General features: G+C 35.9%; 1 protein-coding gene across 1 annotated transcript in view; it reads right to left on the bottom strand.

Annotated features, from left to right (window-relative positions):
* Nucleotides 1-24,614, bottom strand: part of LOC137397658 (nidogen-like) — a 45,845-nt gene that overhangs the window by 11,980 nt on the left and 9,251 nt on the right. Inside the window, exons 3-12 of the mRNA XM_068083960.1 lie at nucleotides 21,652-21,752; nucleotides 19,658-19,777; nucleotides 16,820-17,047; nucleotides 15,345-15,539; nucleotides 14,202-14,405; nucleotides 10,868-10,981; nucleotides 10,224-10,343; nucleotides 5,826-5,960; nucleotides 2,497-2,631; nucleotides 1,862-2,032 (exon numbers count right to left, since the gene is read on the bottom strand). Of these exons, the coding sequence (XP_067940061.1) occupies nucleotides 1,862-2,032; nucleotides 2,497-2,631; nucleotides 5,826-5,960; nucleotides 10,224-10,343; nucleotides 10,868-10,981; nucleotides 14,202-14,405; nucleotides 15,345-15,539; nucleotides 16,820-17,047; nucleotides 19,658-19,777; nucleotides 21,652-21,752 (1,523 nt within the window). The remainder of the gene's footprint in view (nucleotides 1-1,861; nucleotides 2,033-2,496; nucleotides 2,632-5,825; nucleotides 5,961-10,223; nucleotides 10,344-10,867; nucleotides 10,982-14,201; nucleotides 14,406-15,344; nucleotides 15,540-16,819; nucleotides 17,048-19,657; nucleotides 19,778-21,651; nucleotides 21,753-24,614) is intronic.

The following is a 24,614-nucleotide window of genomic DNA, read 5'->3' as shown; positions in this document are numbered from 1 at the left end:
ATCATAACGGTGACAATATTGAGTAACTATATTGATTTGATAACAAAATGAAACCAACAGATCAGTAAAATAACCACTATTGTTCATGCTTGTAAATTAACAAGGGGCTTTATTCAGCATATTTGTTTGTTCGGGTGTCGTGTTCGGGTTCATCCCAACAGAGCTCGATCATTAAGACCCGTCCAAATGATGCCCGTCGCCTATCTTTGTGGGAGCTGTATATCATTGGTTAGACAGAAAAATTGTTGGCCAATCAGACAAACGTTGAAATACGCCTCAATGATGTCTCTGGCAAAAATTATAGCCAAAATAGTACACTCACATCGACATTTACCTAAACCGGAAACCATCATGGCAACTTAAAACTTTATCGTTAGCGATAAAAAAGCAGATTCAGAAGGGGTAAGACAGTGAAAGACTGCATAAACCAAATCATTATTTTTAATGTTTGAAAGTTTTTATTAACATTTAATTTTGCCAATTTGAATAGTTATGCTCGAATAAAAATACACTTTTTAGGCTATTGGCCGTAGTCAGCCTAAGGTTATCATTCACTCAAATAGCATCATATTGATTCTTAGAGCAATACATGTATATAAAGTCTGAAAAGTCAAGAACAGAGTTATTGAACATATTGTTAATATTTGAAACATATTTCTGACAGTTTATTTGAGTTATATTGGCATGTAGATCAGCTATGTTCTTGCTTGAAGGATGATACTGGCGAAGAAAAGTTCGAAATTAGAGTTTCATAATTTTCATGTTCATGACTAACTGTATTTGTATAAATAATATTTATAACTGTGTATTGTATGTAATAAATGAGTAATTTTAGTGAAACTATATTTTGCAATTTTTATGGTGCAAGTCTAACTTGGTTTCAGCAAATGACAATTTTTTCAAAATGAGAAATTTTCTGAACTACCTTCTTTGAGACACAGATATACATGAAAGAGTTATGAGTTATTTATATAAATGTAATATCATTTGAAAAAGTGAACTTGGCTGGTTCCTGTGCAACTTGAATGAGTAAACATCTCAAGTCTGTTTCTTGCAGTAGTAATTTGAATTATGGCAACTTTCTGAAAAATGAGCGGTATTTGAGACTGATCGCCTAGAAATTAGTCGGGTGCTGAAGGAGTTAATTGGGAGATATGGGTCTTTATCTGGGTTAAAATAACATCACTAAAGCTTGCTCTCACGGCTGGTATTAGCAAGTTAACTGACTTACTCAAATTAGCCATTGCCTAGGCAATGTGCCAGGCTAATTAATGGCAAGCAACTACATTACCTGTCACTATTTATAAGCTGTTTTTAATACCCGTGCAACACTGGAAATTCGGTTAGTATAACATGTATTTATTATATCATACCACTATTTACATATTATACATACTAATATATATATTAGTAATATATCGTAACTAAAAGCAGGTGCGAAAGCACATAAAAAGAGAAGTCTACACTGAAAACCTAAAAGATAATTAGTGGAGTGTAAAATGATTGAAAAAAATATTAAGAAGAAAGTAAACATATAGTAATAGCGCTACAAATTTAAAGAGTTAAGTGAAGTTTTTTCTTTTGCATGATCAAAGGGGTGAGTCTGGAAAGATCTTGGAACGGATTAGTCAATTTACATGTATTTTAATGTTCTTATAACGTAAATCCCTACAAAGTACACGTTCCTGGCAAGGATTATTTACGTTATAGTAACGTCTACTGTATATGAGTGCCTCAGTACACATGTCTAGTGCCTTCATATATTGACTACTAGATGGTCTATTTAAAGATTGAGTAGGTCTACCCACACATAGGCGTCAATAATAAATATGATCATTTATTAGTTGTAACCATAGCATACCTCGACTGAGAGTGGTCTGTGGAGTGGGGGTGGTGGACTGAGCCTCCCTGAAGTCAATAAGCTGACAACTCCTTCCATCACCAGTAAAGCCAGCCTTACAGACACATTTATAGAACAGTCTCTCGATGTCGTAGACACACTCAGCGTGGAATGCGCAGTAAGCGCAGCTAGCTGTAATCAACCCAAGTAAAATCAATCATATATCATCCGCATAGATAATCAATGCTTAACATATCTATAACAACAGCAAACATTCACAATCGAACGCCAGACACTGCAGAATGCAAGAAAAAAGAGACATTACCTTTTAATGCTGTCAAAAAATAGATCAAAAAAACAAATACTTTGAAATCTAGGAATTGCCCAGCACATTTACTTTGCGCTAGAATACTAAAATTAAAAATAGAATCGAATTGCTCAGTTGCTTGTTCTACAAAGCATCATTTCTATTCTACGAAGCATAATTGTTATGGAATGAAAAAAAAACTACTCTAAAAGTCAATTGGAGGAAAAACTTCAATGACCATCACATGCATCAGATTGTCATTTGGGCACACAACTCCACACATACACCACTTATCATTTGCCAATAAAGGAACTATATTTTGGTGTTTGATAGCCTCCTAGTGACTCACCATCGATTGGTATGTCGCAATTTTCTCCATCACCGGAGAACCCGTCCTTGCACTGGCACTCATAGCTTCTCGTCTCACCATTGTACACACAATCGGCATTTTCATCGCATATATCTGCCTCATTGCATGTTACGACTGCACAAATAAAAACTAATGTTATTCTTCTTCACCCACCGATCTACAGTCTTACTCTACTTTAAAACAAGCACCTAAACAAATGAACTTTTGCAACATAACAGAGAAGCTGGCGAAAATGAACTAGAATACATAAAAATATAATACATTAACCTCTGAACTTACATACTGCCAACTCTTGATCAGAATTTTAATAATTGTTACTCTTTTAATTTTTTTTACATAACTAAGTTTCACATTAAGTCTCTTACATAGTGCTATATCATACATTTGCTTCAATGGTACGTGTACCCAACTACAATATTGGTTAAGGAGTTGCAACTCATGTTTTGTATGTAAACACATTACAGCGTATATATAAAAATAGTTGCTCCAAGACACAACCTAGAACTTAGCTTTAAAAATTATCTACCGTATATCCCCGCATATAAGCTGATTATAGAGCGCAAAAATTTGTTACAAAAATTGAAGGTCTGACTTACACGCGTGCTGCTCTGATTGAAAGCAAACGAAATTACATTATGCTAACTTAATTTTAACAACTACAACTGAGCCTTTATTAACTCAACTTTGTTAATCAATTAGCATAAAATTGTACATCATCTGATGCTATAAAAAGGCCACCAATGTGTTGCAAAATCAGTTTTGACACTTTTTTATCCTCTTCATACTATCGTGGTTGACAAGTTAGACATTTTCCGAGTCAGATGAGTTACTACTATAAACATAGCTTATGACATTATTATTACTGCTAAAAGTAAATACTCACTGCCACTACTACTATTGCCCAAGATATAATCATAGAAGTGCATTGATCTACAATTTGTGAAACCTACTGTAAAGCTTCTGATCATCAGGTAAAACAAATAGTGTAAAAGACGCTGCTTGATCTGCGCACTAGCTAATTCCCCTTTTTCAGGCTCAGAATTAATAACGCATGAGAGTAGAGTGCTTTAGTGTATATTTACATATAACAGACACAGTCGCAGCCAAAGACTACTCTACCATCAGTGAAAAAGTTCCAGCTTTTAATATGGTTGGCCTACGACAACAACAAGGGTTACATAAGATAGCCTGGTCAAACTCGTGATGGCTATAGGTTGTGGTAAGACATTCAATATATATTCAATATAAAAGGAAAATGATGTAAGTGGCTAAATATAGATATGCATAGGTGATAGCTACTGCTGCCTAAGATCACTAAAAGAAAGTCTATGTTTTAAAATTTAGCCGATAATGTCCGTGTGCTACGATAATCTCTGTGCTACAGCCATCACAGTAGCTATAAAAATGTGCTTTTGATAGTGATGCAAACATGTTTTCCATTGGACCAACGCAAACAGAAGTTTGTTTCTTTTTGATTAAGCGGAGACAGGATACGCTAATTATACGAGTACTTACCAATCAGAAATGTTTTGTACTGAGTCAGCAAAAGTTGCTCCATTTCTGCAACCTTTCGCTCTGATAGATACGTACGGTGCGTTAAAATTTATAGGGTCGGCTTATATGAGGGGATATACGGTGTATTCCTACTATGATACCTGTTACTCAGAAACAAGAGGTGTATGAAACTATTGTCTAATGCAAGGTAGGCTCGCGTGTAAATAGAAGAAATGTGTGAGGAGACAAGTCCGAAACCTGATGACTTGGCCCTTAACCGGTTCATCTAGAAAGCTGCACACACACCGATATTTAAGGGCATCAAAGTAGCTAGGTTGACCTAGCGTGGTGACGTTTTCTTCAATACCTTATGATATATATAAATAGATACATAAAAAGGGCTTTGGAAAAGTAGTGTTTGATAGAGTGTTCACTAAATACAAAATGGATCGTTAGTCGAGGGTAATCGAATTAGCTTCTGAATAACAATTTGAATACTTGTCATTAATTGTCATCATGTGATACTTGTCATCCTCGCATAGTTACCATATATGAGGGAATATATGGTAACTGCTTACATATAAAGTCTAAAGTTTCTCAGAATGTTTTTTATAAATGTATGCAGTTCTTGAGCAACATTAAACACCACTTCATAACTTCATTTTATTATTTTAAAATGGTACAGGGGATGGAAGACGAAAGAAAACTTGAATACTTGTCATTAAAGATGAACTTACACAAAGTTGTAGTAGATTTTACCAGAAAGTATCAGTATTTTTATATCATTTGTGATTTTTTATGTTTGAGAAGATCTGACTGCCAAGTTGTTTCAAGATTAAAATCGGCAAAACTTGATTGCGGTTAAAATGCTCAGAAGAAAAATACGTGAGAAATGACATCACTAGTTGCTATTGTTGCTAATGACATCACTAGTTGCTATTGTTGCTAATGACATCACTAGTTGCTATTGTTGCTAATGACATCACTAGTTGCTACTGTTGCTGATGACATCACTAGTTGCTATTGTGGCTAATGACAACACCAGTTGCTATTGTTGCTAAAGCTGATATCGGATATTGCAAGTTGATATTGAAAGTTGCAGTGTTACGAGTCTCTATTCTGTTGGTCTCTTTGCAACTACAGAAGCCATAACCGCACTTTCCCTTGATCGGAGCGGTTTGACTGCAATAAATTTGTCGATTTTAATCTTGAAAAAGACAGATCACCTCACAAATCAAAAACAATCACAAATAATAGAAAAATACTGATACTTTCTGATAAAATCTAGTAAAATTTTGTGTAAGCTTATCTTTAAGACCACGCTGTTTTACAAGCATTCAGTGGTAGACTGTATGCCTAGACCTCACTCTGCAGGCAACAGTAATGCAATATATATATATTGAAATTTACCATAAGCAGAACTAAAACCACAGTATTCAACATAGAATAGAGCAGTACAAATTAGTAGAGAACTAGATAGTGTACTTATCCCAGTCAGCTGCACGCTTGCGCAGTCATCAGGCTGTAGATCTCAACCCTGAGATTCACAACCTGATGACCGGATCAGGTTGAGATTTATATCTTGATATGATATATGAAGACTATTAGCAATGATCCTTCTCTACTTACTATAAGAATTATTACCATATTACACTTATTGTTTACTGCTACTTTTTAAACGGCGATAATTTGCATTCCGAGAGCAAGATAATTAGCCAACAAGACATGAGCGGCTGGCGCCCAACCAGTCAATAAACCTCAGCCTGTATAGCTACGGTGCTACAAGGGGATGCATAACAGCCTTGACTCCTTACCAATCGGTTCACAGTTGGTACCATCACCTCTAAAGCCAACATTACAGATACAGAATACTTGGTCTCCTCTTTGCTCACAGTACGCATTTTGATGGCAGGTCATGTCCCGACAAGACTTCCTCTCTTCTTCTATAGCTGTATAAATAGAATGTGCAGGCTAGTGTGCGTGACACTATTGTGGCCTTTGAAAAGTTGAATGCTTGCTAAAAGCGAGGGCTAACAACACAAGGTGACCAAACTCCAAAAACCAGCATATTGAGAAGATGAGCTAACAGATACACACTGTGATAGGTTATGGAAGAGAAAACACCACCGGCTATGCCAATCTTGAGAGGCATACCCTTCAAGGAGAATCTTACAAACTAAATGCAGTAGCAATTTTTTTACACTTTAATTAACATGAAGTCAAATTCTTCCACACGTCTTCAAATCAACACCGCAGACCATAAATATTTACTATTGCTAATACAATATGTTTTATATATTTAGAAAGTTCTTTTAAAAAAGGCCGTTTTCATACTTCTATCACATACAAACATGAAATTTTGTCCATGTCGTTATAATTTTCAAAACAAGTTTGATCAAAAATCTTTCATTCAACCAATAATAAACTCCACTAATTTTAAAATTACTAAAATAACAATGCAATATAGCTGACAATAGAAAAACACAGTACATAGTTTACTTATATTCCTTAGCAATGAATTCTAAAAGATGCTCCCATTATTATATTTGCAGAAGATTTTGCACCCCGTTACTAACATTAGATAAAGTTCTACACAGAAATAATAATTCATACACTATGTTTCCATGGTGCGCAGTACTGCGATGAAGCCCCCTCCGAAGTCAAGGGGATTGTACGTTTCCATGCTGCGCAGTGGTTTTCAGCAAATAGCCAGAGAAGAAAAATTGTATAAATCAAATCGCCTGATGGAGAAATTGAATCGATCATGGATACCGAATGCCAGAAACAGTCTTTTTATGCTTCTGTCATCATTATACTCTTATTTACAATACACATTCACAAGGTTTTACAAACCTTAACACAATTTTTACAAAGTAATATATTTTTAATAAGTATTTTTAAGTAATATATTATTTAAACATTAATTTAGGACTATTTTTCGAAAAGTGTTGGCATCGATAACAAAGTCTAGGAAAGTAATCACCTCATCATCTTCGTGGGTGCAGACCATAATTAAATTTAGGTGAAAGAAGATCGGAAGAATAGAAAAAAACAAGATTAGCGTTATAACATTTGTACTAGTTTATGGCCCTCGAAGAATCCCTCTCCACGGCATGAGAGCTATGCGCAGCCACTGCGCAATTGCTGTTTCCTTGCTGCGAATTTGCACTGGCTTCGCACTGATCAGTGCGCAGTGATTTCAGTGCGAAGACGCCGTTTCCATGATTCGAAGAGGGCGAAACTCCGAAGCACTGCGCATCATGGAAACATAGTGAATGGCACTGCTCAATTATTGTGTTAGCCAATTAATAGTTGACCTCAAGTCTGTTGCAAGAATTCGAGGTGGTCACGCCCTCTCATTACTCATGTACAAGCATGCTGAAGGATTAGACTGTGGTCCACAAAAAACTTATTTTTTTTATTTTTGTTTTCAAGTTTTTTCCAAGAAAAATGCAAAACACCCTTTTGTTGATGATTATCATTCCTAATAAAAAGTTACACATACCGTAAAACCTCTATTTGAGCGCCACTTGAACATTCTTTGATTTTTATGAATCCATCAGTGATCGGTAAAAAATTGTCCACAAGATGGTAGTAATAATGACTCGGTTACATTAATAATAATTAATTCTTTTGTTGTTGTTGTTGCTCCTATCGAAATCGATTTTTTAACTCCAAAGATTTACGTTCTCGTTATAGCTTTGAAAGCAACATCAAAGAATCAATAACTGTATCAGACTAATAGTAGTTTCTTGTTTAACGCGGTCTTGATACTTTAATGTTTGTAAAAGACTGTTCAACATTTACGATGGAACATTAAGGCTAAATATTGTGCTAAACGCGCATGCGAATAAAAGTTTATCGTTATTTCTGTGAAAAGTATGTTAAATAGCAACACCAAAGTTTAGTTCTACTAAAAAATTTGTTTGGGCGCTAATATCGACTAAGTTCAACAGTGCAGAAGAGCATTTGAGGTCAGAAGACATTGTGGAATGTATTGAACAGCCATAACTACAACAAGCAACAATCAGAACGCAACTGACCGAGCAAACGATACAAATATTTTGTTTCAAAAATTTTAATTCTTGTTTCTGCATGTATTTTAAGTATGGTTTATGTCACTTATTCTTGAATATATATTTGCAGCAATTGATAGATTATTATTATTATATAACTCATAAATTAGCAGATTTATAGCATATTATAGCACCGTTGCCGCAATATAAACTCATTTTTCGATAGATTGATGCTCATAACTCCTCCTCTATTGCACAGGAAAGCCAGTTTTGGCTGCAACTGTATCTAACATATCAATGAGTGCAATTAGCTTTTATGCAACATTGTTAAACCTATATACATACCTCTTAAAGTTTATCGTCGTTGTATGTCCAGCTACAAGTTCGCGTATTGATGGATTGGAACTCTCAACAAATACATCAGAAATTTTTTATCCAAGATCGCCACCACTGAGCTACTTAAAGGTTGACTTGCAACAAAATTCACATTACAGTTATTTGGTATCAAAAAATTCACCATGTCTTACTCTGTTGTGTCGTAGGTGCCAAACACGTGGAAATGTGATTACAAGCTCTTAACAGCTCAAAGACGAAAAGCCGCCATAGATTGGAATCTATTTGACGTATTCATTAGTTTGGTTATCATCTTGTCACACGATGTTCTCACGGGAATTGAAAGGCCAATAAAAAGCTCAATATCAAACTTATTGTAGCACTAGTTTATGACAAACACTTTGGGTTTTACCGAAGACCCGTATCAAATATAGATGCTGGCTACTTTACAGTTTTCTTTCGGCTTGGACTAATCGTCAAGTCTTAATCTGATCATGTGACCCAATACTTCGAAAATAATTTTTGCAGCACTTTTCGATTATCACAGGTAACCAACAGGCTCGTCATGATTATCAGACAATGTTATGTACTCATTCGAGCTAAGGTTGAAAAGTTTAACGAATTTTTACGGTAAGTTATAAGATATCAGTGCTAAAAGTGACAGCATTACGATGATGATAAAACAGACGCGTAAGAACAATAGACATGGTTTTATTGAATGCGTGAAGTATATTTGTGAAAATATTTTGACGAATGAGATTGCATGAAAGTGTAAACAGAAACCATCCTGTCACAAGTACATCCCATTTGAGCCGTTTTGGAAAGAGAATCCAAACTACGACGGTCTCGTGTGGCTGCGATTAACTGTTCATTTTTTAGCTTTTAGGAGCTTGTAATCACATTCCCACATATTTTGCACCTACAACACAACAGAGTAAGACATGGTGAATCTTTTGATATCAAATAACTGTAATGTGAATTTTATTGCAAGTCAACCTTTAAGGAGCCTTGAGCCACTAGCATTATCATATTCTGTATACCGTATGCACAAGCTAATTAGTTTAGCCATGCGTCCACGCGTTACAATGCCCCTAATAAGAAATATTTTTCCTATGGTTCAATTATTATATCTGGGGTCAAGGCCATTTCTTCTCAAGCGGACAATTATATTATCTTCGTAGAAAGAGCTTCAACATTTTCTTTCTATTCGGTCAGACAAGAACAGTACAATATCGCATTTTTAAATTTATACCAGCATCGAGAGGTACCAGTATCGTCATATTCAAAGTTTTGAAGGATAGCTTCTGGTGGAACAGTAACCTTTTTAAGGATTTTTGTTTTGTTTTCTCAGTTTGTATTAATTGTATTATTACCAAATCATCCTTTATTGTTATTGTAGCAAAACCGACTTAATTCTATAATATTATCACAGGTTATTGCAAGCAACAGATATCAGCTGGGAGTGATAGTTCTTACTTTTTCAATGCATATTTATTGAGAAATCTACATCAAGTCGGAGGTAAGTTAGCAGATTTCTTGTATCTAAAAGGGTTAATGTTACTCCGTCCAAAAAAAGTGCAAAATGTAGCTGACATTGCTTTGTCTGTAAGAGTTAAATTTATCTTCCTAAAATTCTGTCACGCTATTTGAAAATACAACGCCAACCTCTATTTGAACGCCACTTCTAACTGACCGCCACTATAGGGAAATTGTTGAAACAGAATGCTATGGCGTTCAAATAGAAGTTTTACGGTACATGTCTGCCCAAAACTATTTGCACAAAATGTGGTTTGTTGTTGTCTTCAAGGGTCAACTGAAAGCAACAAGAACATAGAAATGAGTTCTTGAATTAATTAAGCATACCACAGTAATATCCATCGCCACTGTAGCCTGCTGTGCAGGTACAGATGTAGCCTCCATCTGTATTTCGGCAGATCGCAAGGGGAGAGCAAGTGTTGGCACCAGTTGCACATTCATCCAAGTCTGCAATACAGGATGGTTGTGTGACAACAACACTAAGCTGATCAACTTTCCCGTACTAAAAAAATGATAGCAATTTGTTTTAAGATTGTCAAAACTTGAAACACCTCCTGGGGTGTTTAGATTACCACATTAGTAGAAGTAATAAAGAGCGCAGCACTATAAACGACAACCAAAGAGCGCCAGCAACAAGTGTCGGAGTCAGCAACATGCTGTGCTTAAACCAGCCAGCACCTAAGCAGTGTGAAAGATTACAATGTTCATGAATTTGGCCTTATTGGGAAGAAAGGAGGCCATTTAATAACTGATAAAAACCCACCCAACTCATGTTTGTTCATTAGCTGTCAATAACGGAACGAGAAAATGTGAGGCGAGCATTATGTGCTTGCCAACACACCTTGCTAAGTCATGTCAGAGCATTAACTACAAAGCTAAAAATGTAAACTGAGGCACTTTATAATTATGTGGTTTGAATATGTAGAGTTGAACGAAATGGTATAGCGGGATGAAGTGTAGCTGCCTCTTACCTGTACAATCGCGACCACTTCCTTCATAGCCTTGCTTACATGTACAGGTGTAGCTATTTCCCTTTGGCACACACACAGCATTGTAATGACAGTTATTACTTGCGCAGACATTGTCTGTGAACATAAAGGGTATGTTTGTTAGTCAGGAATTGGCGAAGCTTATCAACAATAACTGGAAGATTCTCAAACTGATTGAGAATTATCAGTCCTTAAAGACTTTTTGACAACTATCTGCATTTGGCTCATTCGTAGCACCTATAGAGAATTCTCTCTAACTGATCATGAATGGAATGTTACGATACTATCGGTCACCAATTTCCAAGTATATAAGTATAGTTAACGTAACTGAATGAGAGCAAGGCACGTGTGAGCTTCAACTAAATATATTTTGTTGTGCTCGAGTTTGTAAACAAGTTGATAGTAGTAATAACTATTCTAAACATTACAAAAGGGAATAAACCAGGTCAGAGTCAATAATGTAAATAAAGCAGTAGGACCATGGCTAAGGACAGACTAACAAAAACGCGATGCATGATAACTGATATCTTAGTTTATTACCGCACAATGTACATTCAATTATTGAGTACTGCTGGACATAAAACTCCCAAGATATTCGTAATATCACAGCGCGTGGATATAACTGCACAAACAGCCCACAAAATTAAAAATATAGTGTACATACTTTTTCCTTACAACTCAGTTGGCAAATCGTACTACTATACAAATTAAATCATTTGAATGACTTCAAGAAATTGCTCAGTGAAGACTTTGCGTGACATTGCTTTTGGGTCTGAGCAGACTTCATCAGCTGTGTAACCTGTTGCTTCTGAAACTTTCGGATAACAGCAGCACTATTTTTGTCCAATATGCGCCGTTGAACTTTGGGCTGTCGACTGTCCGTTGTTGTTGTTGAAGCAGAGGGGATTGTTTTAAGTGACTGCATTGGAGATTTTGTCGTCTTTTTTGTAGATCGAGAAGACATTTCATGAAAATTGATTGCCCTACTAGGTAGCGATGCAGTAGTTTGTACGTCTTCTGTAGTTGCTGGCTTTGCCTCACCAGTGAACTGGCACGGACTGTTGGTGAGGGAGCGATTTTGAAGTTTTCGTTTGAGGCGTTTGTTTTTATGTCTAACAGAGTGCCTACTGAGAAAAGACTCATCGGAGCGTTTCTCTCCGTCCACAGCAACCGATACACGGTGACACATCCCACACGTTGTGATGATTTTGTTGCAACCATTAAAATAATGATTTAACACACGACGTTGAAATGTTGATCCATCTTTGCGACCGTCGGACTTCTTCAACTGTCGTAGCACGAGTTTGCCTGTCTTTGGTTTAGGTTTAACTCGACGCTTAGCTACACGATTATAGCTAGATGTGTTATCTTTCCTCAAAGCTAGTGTAAGTGGACAACCGCATGCGTAGCAGACGTTTGTTCGTTTGGTTTTAGAATTGATGCGCGTAGAGTCTATATCGCATGGATTAGTGCTCAAAAGTTTTGTTTTATTATTGTTTATCATATGAATCTTGAACTGATAGCTTTTCGATTCATCAATAGAAAACTGCGAGCAAACGATAGATGCTGCTTTGAAAAACTTCAATCGACAATTGTCATGATCTCCAAACTTATGAACCTGGTCACACGTGTTCGCCATTTTTTTAGATGTCGATTGAATTAGACCATGTGCGTTCGCAGCCGGGTAGTCTGATTCAGAGCCGTATAGCTTCCCACTGTGAAGCTATACGGCTCTGGCCTGATTAACGACAACTACAAATAGGCGATAGCCGTTATACAGTCACGCATCGGTGATCAATTTGATCTAATACCGGTTATTAACGAACGGTAGAGGCACGAGCGCTAACAAGAAATCACAACTCCAACAACTACACTGACCGTGGATTTTCCCAGGAGTTCCCAAGTAGTTTACTAGAAGTTAAGTTTATAAAACAAACGTACGAAGGTGCAAGTTTAGTTACATTATAGACTTACATGTTATCTCATCAAAAATGAAAACCAACTCGTTAGCATTCATGGGATATTGTAATTTCTTGAGTGAACCGATACTGGGCTGATACCATTCGTGAACTAGTTGCAAAAACATAGATGCTTCGACTTGAACTTGAGTGAGTTCTAATATTTTGTGGCGATTTGTATAATTTTCATCTCTCACACTAATAATCTGCAGATTTGGTGGTACATGTTTGTTTAGAACTAGACAAATGACTCGTATGTTCGGAAATGTCAAAATGGATAGAAAAAAAAATTGGAATGTGATCACCACCTGGCAATTTTCTAGAGACATAAAATTAATGTATAAATTAGGATAAACATAAATTTTTTGTCAGTAATAAATGAACAAAGATGTGCTGATCGCAGAATTAACTCATAGTGAGAAGTTATCTTCTTTTTGGCAGATGTCAATGTCAGTCACTTTTCCAGTATTGCAGATAAGTGAACAAACAACTACTGATTTCGATGCAACGAATGCACTTTTCTACTAGGGTTTCAAAACAACTCTGAGTTTGAACTGCTATCAAGATGGGGTGTCCACAATGTATTTATTGGACAAGTAAACATGCCACACCATTGTAAGCCTTCTGAAGATCTTCTCAAAATCTATAAAAATGGATTTTGTAATTTTTTTATCACCACTAGCAGTTTTATTTGCAAATGAACAAAAACAATATACCAAGGTAGCAAGTTATTGTAACATCAGAGCATTCAAAGTTGGATTTGTTTTTTCCAGAAACTTGTTGCTGCTCGTTGGCTGTACGCTCTAATCCATGAGTCACGACTGCTCCTACAAAGCCTGAGTTCTTTATCAGTCCTAGTTTAGGTATATAATGGGAGTTTGTGTTTTGTATGTGTGAGCAGTAAACTTGTAGCATTTGTGCAACTATTGATAGTTTTTCCATTACTGTAAAGGCTCACGATTTAGGGAGCAAAACTGTTAATCGCTCTACAACAGCCCCATTTAATTTGTTTTCATTAATTGACAATTAACTTACTTTAAGAGAATGAGTATGGTTGAGTACAATCAGTTAATTCTGTTTTATATACCGTATATTTTTGTATATAAGCCAAGTTGAAAATGCAAAATAAAGTTACCAAGCCAAGTGGTCAGATTATATGCGAGGATATATGGTAATGGCCAGACTGTAGATTATTTTATTAACCCAATTTGCTCACTGACTGCTGCGCCCACACCTTTTTCAATTTACTAAATTCTCCAAGTTGAACAACTACAAATGTGTTTATTACTGGAACTAGATACCACTGTTTTCACCGTTTGACTTTGGCTCATGTTTAACCTTAGCAAATTTTTACCTACCGTCTTCCAGTTGAGTTTGAGACATCAAAGTAAAACGTGTTGTGAGATCATTTTCATTGTAAACTACATAGTAGCCGCTGTGATGAACTCTGTAAAAGTCTGGAGCCGTATTGCATTCGTTGAAAGTTATCGTCTCCTTCATGTAAAATGGGAATTCTTTGTCTCTAATGATGTAGTTGCGAGTTCCCTCAGACCTGTATGTTCCTAAAAGTATTTAAACAGTATATTTATAGATGGCTGTCATATAGATTTGTTTTCCAGACTAAAATCATTACAACACATTTTGTAAATAAACACTGTGAGGGAACTTAAGGTGTAGCTCATTTTTGTCAATAACTGTAAGTTCCATGACATGAAATCTCGCAGATTAAAAGTTGTAAAACTAAAATTGCTATTAAAAATAAAGCCCATCTTTTAATTTAATTCACTTGAAATTAATTTAAGTGAATTAATTTAATTTAAATTTAATTTAATTACTCAATCAAGTTACTTAATTTAAGTTTTTCAATTTAGAAATAATTAAAATTTAACTCAGCTTAATTTAAGTTAGTTTATTTATTCTAATTTGAGCACTTAATTTAAAATTTGGCGCTGACTACTTATGTTTATCATACTATAAAGGAATTGACTGCATTGAAACTATACATAATTTGTATATATATACATGTATATATATATATTTATCTCAAATTTTGTCATCGTCTGTCGTTGTTCGGCGTCTGCCCAGCAATAGCAAATTAAAATTTAGCTATGAAAAATCCATAGCCCAAAGTATTGGATCCGCAGAACCTTCCGGTCACAAGGCAACAAGCTAACCCATTCAGCTACGCGGGATGCAATGGATTCATTGGGTGATATGAGTCATTATCTGGATTAAAGTACGCCTAGCTACTCGGCGTTGCATGCAACATCGCTAAAGCTTGTTCTCAAGGTTCTTATTAGTCAGTTTAGCACTACGAATACAAGCTTATTCAAATTAGCCAACGGCAACTACATTATCTGCCACTGTTTATAAGCTGTTTTTAATACCTGTGGGATAAATATTTAAACATAAAATGAATAAAATTCTAATTAATGTTTTACTAAAATCTCTTCTTGCAAATCTGAGAATAAACATACTGAGTAGTAGTTCATGAGTCTTACCACGACCAACTTTTGTGTACTGTGCAGTGTAGTCAGTAAATGCAATGTTGTATCCAATAGTGTTTGCCGGCAGGTCTCCGTTGACACTAATCAGCAGGTCTCTAACCTTGCCATCTATGACACCTGTCATTGTCACTTCGACACGCAGTATTTCAGCTCCCACCTCGATTGTTGCTGAATAATTTATGATTCCACCTAAAATAAAATAATAAATATATTATTAAAGCAGTCTCGGATAGATTTTGATATTTATTTGTAACTCTTTCCATCATAGCTACTTTTGCAGCTGTGTAGGAACGCTATGGACAAAGGCTACATGAGATGGCGCTATGCGCAGATGTGTTTAGCGGATGCCTCCATTGACCTTGGTATTAGGTGCAGTGTGTTAGTATTTCTTGGAAATATTTTTACAATGCTCATGTCTCATTGGATAATGGTATTAGCAGTCAGTTTTACATTTTAAGAAAGTTAGCATAAAATCTGAGCCTAAAAATGCAATAAATATTTTTGTATCTAACTAAGATAGAAAATGATTGCATGACTGTTTCACTTTATTAATCAACATAAAACTATTGTAGTGTTTTTACATATTAGCTAGCAAATGGTATTCAACAATAAAAAGTAGTTGCCTCTGAATAATAAAAAGGTGTTATGGAACAATATAGAGCAGGTGTTATGGAACAATATAGAGCAGGTGTTATTGAACAATATAGAACAGGTGTTATTGAACAATATAGAGCAGGTGTTATTGAACAATATAGAGCAGGTGTTATTGAACAATATAGAGCAGGTGTTATTGAACAATATAGAGCAGATGTTATTGAACAATATAGAGCAGGTGTTATGGAACAATATAGAGCAGGTGTTATTGAACAATATAGAGCAGATGTTATTGAACAATATAGAGCAGGTGTTATTGAATAATATAGAGCAGGTGTTATTGAATAAAATAGAGGGCAGATGCTATCGAACAATAGAGAGCAGGTGTTGTTGCACAATAGGGAGCAAGTGTTATTGAACAATAGAGAGTAGGTGTTGTTGAACAATAGGGAGCAAGTGTTATTGAACAATAGAGAGCAGGTGTTACTGAACAATAGAGAGCAGGTGTTATGGAACAATAGAGAGCAGGTGTTATTGAGCGATAGAAAACAGGTGCTATGGACCGATAAAGAGCAGGTGCTATTGAGTAACAGAGAGGGCAAATGTTATTGAACAATAGGAATTTTTTTATAAAACTGCAAAAGGAAAACATTAACAAGATCTACTGTTTATGACATCATAATGTTATTAGCTTTAGTTTAACAATTGTCACACAAAAAACATGTCTCTGACCTTGAGAAGCTTTCAAGTAATGGAGCAAAGGTAAATCACAAGCACTTCAATCGTAATTCACATTTAGTAGAAATCATCTAACTTTTATCAGCATAAACATACAATCCTAACACAAACCCTACGCATGCATCTTGTTCACTTACCTGAGATAGTGAATCCATTGCTTGAGACACCCTTGGCAAAGAGCCAACCGATCAGTTCACCCAGAGGCACAAGTAGTTGCGATGGATAGCCAACCAGAGGTGGTAGTTTGCTGATGGCTGTATAGGCTCGACCGTCGATCAAGGATGCATAGACATGCATGGTCACGTCAGCTATGTCCTGCTCATTCACCCTACCCACAATTCTCCCATTCATGCGTAAAACATCAGCTGCAATCAGACAGCAAGGCTTCAAATAATGTAAGTAGAAGAAACAACTGATTTCAAGTTACTGGAAAACCTCTGTTTGAATGCCATGGTGCTGTGCTTTTCAACATTTCTTTCAAAGTGGCATTATATTAAAAGTCACGTTCAAATAGAGGACGGTTCTTTATTTTTTGACTAGCTGGTCAGAATTTTAGCATAATAAATTGAGCTCTTTTACAGGTGAAGCGATGCTAACGCCGCCTATATTGTGCACTCTTATTTGGGCAGAGCGACATTAATGCCGTTGGCTTCAGCATTTTTGCTAAACCGTTTTTCTAACGCGTCAAAGCATCAGACCAAGTTGAACAAAGGACTACTTTGAGTAAAACATATTAGGCGGATAGAGTTTTTAATTATTCCTATCGTGTTGCTTTCAAAGTATTAAGGAACAACTGTGAAGCTTTAGAGTTAGAAAACGAACTTCGATACGCCATAACAATGGCTGCTATTATGTTTTACGGTGTTCCTGAGTGAAAGGCGTTCTCATCATTCATCAAAACGTTTTAAAGTTATCAATCAGGTTATAAAACACCTTATGGACGGATCTGAAGACAATAGATAGAACTTAAACCTTAGTGACTCCAAATCAGAGTGTAGTTCTGATGATTGTGATGATCGATCTTTTCAGGCACATAATCACTAAAACTATGGCAACCACTACAGCCACACCAAAAGAATTAATTGTTATTAATGTAATCGAGTAGTTATCAGTACCAGTTTGTGGACACTTTTCCATTGATCACTTTTTATTATGGGTTCGTAAAGATCAAGGAATGTCAAAGTGATGGTTTAATTGAGGTGACGTTCAATTAAAAGGTGGCGCTCTATTTTTCAACCCTTCCATAGTGGAGTTTTATAAGAGGTTGTATTCATATAAAGGTGGCATTCAAATAGAGGTTTTACGGTACATGCCATTGCATGCTGTTTTTTGCTAGGCCCTGTTGGTTTGACAGGAAAAATTAGTAACATGTTTACAAATATAAACAGCGTAATTTATAGCTGTTAGTAGCTGCTAAATCTTTATAATTAAAGGTTGCCTTGCAACAAAATTCACATTACAGTTATTTGGTATCAAAAGATTCACCATGTCTTACTCTGTTGTGTTGTAGGTGCAAAATATGTGGAAATGTGATTACTAGCTCTTAAAAGCTCAAAAACAAACAGTTAATCTCAGCCTTCACGAAGACGCCGTAGATTAGAATCCCTTTCCAAAATGGCTCAAATGGGATGTAGCTGAAAAAGATGGCTTCCGTTTACAATTTCATGCAATCGCATTCGTCGAAGTATTTTCACAAATATACTTCTCGTATTCAATAAAAACCATGTCAATTGTCCTCACGCGTCTATTTCATCATCATTGTAATGCTGTAATTTTGAGCACTGATATCTCAAAACGCATGGTAAAAATTCACTTAATTTTTTAACCTTAGCTCGAAGGAGTGCATGTCATCCTCTGAGAAACACGAGGAACCTGTTGGTCACCTGTGATAGTCGAAAAACGCTGCAGAAATTATTCGTGCTGTTTGGCAGGAAGTATGGATCCCATGATCAGATTACGACTAGACAACTAGACCAAGCCGAAACAAAACTGTAAAGTAGTGAGCATCTATATTTGATACTAGCTTTTTGTTAAAACCCCAAAGTGTTTGTCATAAACTAGTGCTACGAGAGGTTTTATATTGAGCCTTTTATTGGCCTTTTAATTCACGTAATAACATCACATGTCAAAACAATAGCCGAATTGTTTGAGGATGTCAGAGAAATAAATTGATTCCAACCTACGCCGTTTTCGTGATAGCGGCGATTAACTGTTCGTTTTTGAGCATTTAAGAGCTTGTAATCACATTTCCACATATTTTGCACCTACAACACAGCAGAGTAAGAGATGGTGAATCTTTTGATACCAATTAACTGGAATGTGAATTTTGTTGCAAGTCAACCTTTAATAAAACTGAAAACCCAAACAACCATATAGCAGAGGCAAACTTCAAGAACTGTGTAAAGCTTTTTTTTGCTGCCAAATTTAAGCTAACAAGGATATTCAACTCTCGGATCTCTACCGTTAATGCCATGATCTTCAAAGTTATTCGTCAGATTTGATACTTTAATTAAAAAACGCTACTCTGTTAAAAGTACTAACTTTAATTAGAACAATGAAGTTTGTATTATGAAGTTATCTACCCATGCATGGTAATACTTGACATTAAAAAACTATTGATCAGCAACAAAACATGTTTCTTATTATTATTTGTCTCAGCTAGGCATGTATAATTAAAGTCAATGCTAAATCTAATATTTGCATATAGCCTGATCCCATTTACTGGGAAGAACTTTGTTAATTAGGTCAATTAATTTGGTCAATTAATTAGGTCAAAATCGAGTCAGTGTAAGATTTCTCAGAAGGAAAACAAACCTTTGACATGACGGACCACTTTGAAACCTGAACTGCGTTTAGTAAGCCATACATTGAAGCTAATTGTCTAGCTAGACAGCAACAAAATTTAATTAAATAATGTCATGTAACTTATTTTGAAAAATGTAGAAGTAACTCGAAAAATAAGAAAGAAACATTACCTTTAAGACATGATATTCCATTGCCATAGTAACCATTATTGCATACGCAACATCCTTCCACACATGTACTATTCAAGCTGCATCTCTCCTCACATTGTCCCTTCTCAGAAATTTCCGGATCTGCATCGGACAGACATGCACTATTAGTTTATGCTTACTTTAGCCGTTTTAACTCATGAAAACATAATAGGGCTCCCATTGGCAATTTGTTACATCCAACCATAACATGATGGTCGTAGTTATATTTTTAAATTGCGCTACTTCTGATACCGCTAGCGACTCCTTCTGATACCAGTAACGACTCCTTCTGATACCGCTAGCGACTCCTTCTGATACCGCTAGCTACTCCTTCTGATACCGCTAGCGACTCCTTCTGATACCGCTAGCGACTCCTTCTGATACCGCTAGCGACTACTTCTGACACCGCTAGCGACTACTTCTGACACCGCTAGCGACTACTTCTGATACCGCTAGCGACTACTTCTGACGCCGCTAGCAACTCCTTCTGATATCGCTAGCGACTACTTCTGATACCGCTAGCGACTACTTCTGACGCCGCTAGCAACTACTTCTGATATCGCTAGCGACTCTTTCTGATACCGCTAGCGACTCCTGATATCGCTAGCAACTACTTCTGATACCGCTAGCGACTACTTCTGACACCGCTAGCGACTACTTCTGATACCGCTAGCGACTCCTTCTGATACCGCTAGCAACTACTTCTGATACCGCTAGCGACTCCTTCTGATACCGCTAGCGACTACTTCTGACACCGCTAGCGACTACTTCTGATACCGCTAGCGACTACTTCTGACGCCGCTAGCAACTCCTTCTGATATCGCTAGCGACTACTTCTGATACCGCTAGCGACTCCTTCTGATACCGCTAGCAACTACTTCTGATACCGCTAGCGACTCCTTCTGATACCGCTAGCGACTCCTTCTGATACCGCTAGCGACTACTTCTGATACCGCTAGCTACTCCTTCTGATACCGCTAGCGACTCTTTCTGATACTGCTAGCAACTACTTTTGATACTGCTAGCGACTCCTTCTGACTGTATTTATCACTAGTGTTTCAGCAGAATGTAGCTTTAAACAGAATTATTTATATTGCTAACGTGCTACCAGTTGCTTAAAAACATAAGGCTTATAAAACTATTGTCTACTGCACGGTAGGTCTGTGTTTGGATAGAAAGGGTGTGTCAGGAGATAAGTCCGAAAGCTACTGACAGCCTCCTCGCTGCCTCTAAAGGAAGAGCTGCACAGACCGATATTTAAGGGAACCAAAGCTACATAGATTGACGAGGCATGGTGATGTGTTCATCAATACTCTATGACATATGTATATACATGAACATATATAATTTTATAATCAGATAATGTATATACAATATTATATTATCTGAAGATTGCTCTTAGCAAGCATGAAACTATTAGTAATGAAGTGTTCTATCTAAAGTTATAGTCTGTTTTACTGATTTTATATATATATATATATATATATATATGTATATATATGTATATATATATATGTGTATATATGTATATATATATACATTATATGCATATACATATATATATACATATATATATACATATATATATATACATACATATACATATATATATACATATATATATACATATATATAAAAAAAAATATATATATATACATATATAAACATTCCTTCCAATAATAGGCAAGTACACTAAAATTGTTTAATTTTTTTACTCATGGCAAAAGATTACACTCTGTGGGTCTACACATAAAAGTTATGTATAAACATCAAACAATACTATTGTAATCCACTTGCAGGCTGGATGAATACTTGTCAGAAATCTTTGAAGATTTTTGCTCTCAATTAAATGCATTTGAAACATCTGTTTCGTTGGAGACCTATCGTGTTTAATCTTCAAATGTTCTTGTTACAGCTTTGTGTTTCTAAAATATGGACACACCATACAGTTACCTCACTAGGTTCATACGACTCACCTGGTTGTCCAGTGCCAATACGCCCAAGGTCTGGTTGCTCGATTTCTCGTAGGTATCCAATTTTGTACATCCACACTCCTGGTGTCTCACAGTTACTCGTTCTGTCATAAAAGATCTTGAAAAACTTGATAAATAAATAAAATGTATTTAATTCTAGTTTTGATTCAATCGGCAACATCATCTTAAAAATAATTAGGTCTAGCGCTGACATAACATGTTGATCTTCTGATGATAAATTTGAATTTAAGACGGCAGCTCATCGTTAATTGGCTTAAAGGCAGCGAGCAAGGCTGACCTCGTTCTTTGTTTTTAAATGTTAGCAAAAGTATACTGATGCAGTTGATTAATAGAACTAAGACTCCTACCAAACTTTCAGCCTCTTCTTAACACTCAGCTACTCAACTGATAATATATCATGCTTATTCATGGAGACAACTTAAAATAACAAATAAAAATATTGTGGTATGACCCATATCTGTACAATGCTGCATGTACAAAGTTTATTTCACACACCATTGTAGTTCATGAACTTTGACAAAACCAACTACAGCGGAGCTTCGGTTCACGACCAATTCGGTTTTCGACAAAAAAAATTGAGATTTGTTCGTCTCGAATTTCGAACATAATTTTGATTCTCGACCAAACTGGAACATGTGCATCAGAATTAAATGTTCGGAACAGCTCCGGAAACAGCATGGAAACATTTGTTGACCCCAAGAAAAGCATATACATATATATTCATATATTCTTCATACGCTTCATATATTCCTTACAAAAAGGAAGAAACTGTCTGGGATGACGTGCCTCTACCGAAAAGATTTGCTAGGGAGACAACTCCTCTAGTCGAGTTACCCTAAATTGTTTTGGAGGATTCTCCTTCAAAGATGTGAAATAAATGTGCCATTGCTGTTTATATTTTCTTTTTCACACAATTTCTGATGTAACTGATCAGTTGCATTTTTGCTGTTTCATTATCAATTTCAGTGATATTTGGTATTGTATCTTAACCTAGAATGTTTTCGCTGTTTTAAGAGCAAAACATACAAAAATTTTACTTTGTTTTCTTTTTTCATCATAACTAGAAAATCTTTTATTAAAAATAAACACGATCTATATCTACCTGTTTTTATTTATAGTACGTAGTACACAGTGCAGTTTATGATGTAAAATGTTGAACAAATACTTTACCGAAGATGTCTTTTCGGCTTGGAACGGATTAAAATTTTCATGCATTCATTCAAATGGGAATAATTGTTTCGGATCTCGAACAACTCGATTTCTGAACAATCTTCTGGAATGTATTATGTTCGAGAGCCGAGGTTCCACTGTACAATTGAAGTAAGCAGACCAAGTAAAAAATCCCAAAAATGCCTGATAACAGATAATGACTGAACAGAGATTGTCACACTGCTCTCTGATTGGTTTGTTATCTGGAACATGCTTTCTTATTCAAATCTGACCTATGTCCGTTTTCTCTGAACTTTTTATATGCGGCAGTTACACTAACCAAATTGCACTAACCTGTGCCTCGATGTCAATTTGAAATTAAAATGCCACTAGCCTACTATAAAGCTAAACACTGTGATATAATTAGTACTACAAAGTAAATTCACCAGAGACTCTAACTCACATACCAGATTTTATCACACACAACTTCTAGAGAATATAAAATAATCATAAACATGCCAGACCTCATATTTTAGTTACATTTTTGTAAAATTTCTAAAAATCAGTTCACAAAAATTTTGAGCGATTGCAGATGTTTTCAAAAGCCTAGCTTGTGGCACCATGTATTTGGTTTACAATTGTAACCCTATTAGCAGGTCTGAGGCTATTCTGGCTACTTGTTGGTTACATGAGCTCTTGTGTGCAAACGCTGCCCTTGATCACATGTCTAGGTTTCTACAAGCTGTAAGCGCCTTGGAAAAACTTATTAGCAAAATGCTGCCAAGTGCAACCCAGCTCTAAGCGCAGGTGAAAATGTATAGCAGATGGTGTTTGATTTGATCTTTGGAGCTGACAGACAGTTTTAATTATACTGAGCGTTAACGTCTTAAGATCTTTAACACTTTACAGTCTTGCAGCTCAAAATTGTTTTTAAATCAATTGCGTTATTAGAGCCGATCAATAAAGTTTAGAGAATAATTTTGGTTTTAATTTTCTCATGTATATGTAACCACTTGACAACTTGCACTTGAAAAATGTGTGGATACCACGAGGTGGCAGCAGACATACAAGCAAAGACTGTTCAAGGCGATGAGAAAATCTACTGGAACAAGTCATTTTTCAATGCTAAGACCATATTCATGAAAGGAATGCACTCTGCTTAGTGGGGTCAACCCTAGTTAATTGTTAAGACATGTAGTTCAGATATCTGATAGGACGGATAATTAGGGGCATAGCAGCTGCTATCAAAGTGCAGTAACATTCAAACAAATGATAATCAAATTATAATAATTTTTAGTAAGATTTAGAAAATTATCAAGTATAAGTAAGACTTGTCTATTGGAGCCATTTATGTAAATCACTTGCAAAAGTAAAATCTGTTTTCCATCGTATCGTTCATGTGTTGTTCGACTTTCATGATGATAGAATATAATTTTGTATGATTTATAAGTATGTTAGAATTAGAAATTTAAGACATAAATTTAAAGGAATAACTTATTTAATATTTACTAAAACAAGACGATTGGAATGCTTGATGTGAACAAACATTTCTGCAAACAAATTGTCGTTACAGGAGTTGTCTATCTTTCATTGTTATTTTTGGAAATTATCACAGCTTGGAAATTTTCTTTTCACTGGCTAAGTGTTTCAAGGTATATGCATTGTAGTGCTGTGCACAATATATGGTGTCATGTATGAAGGTCTCGTTAATGTGAATTCTCCTGTATATATAATAGACCTATATATAGGCACATCGGTTAAATCAGGCAAGTGGCTAACTGGATCAGCCGCCACCC

The sequence above is a fragment of the Watersipora subatra genome, chromosome 5 (assembly GCF_963576615.1).
Source record: "Watersipora subatra chromosome 5, tzWatSuba1.1, whole genome shotgun sequence".
NCBI classification, from domain to species: domain Eukaryota; kingdom Metazoa; phylum Bryozoa; class Gymnolaemata; order Cheilostomatida; family Watersiporidae; genus Watersipora; species Watersipora subatra.
This window is presented reverse-complemented; position numbering and strand designations above follow the sequence as displayed.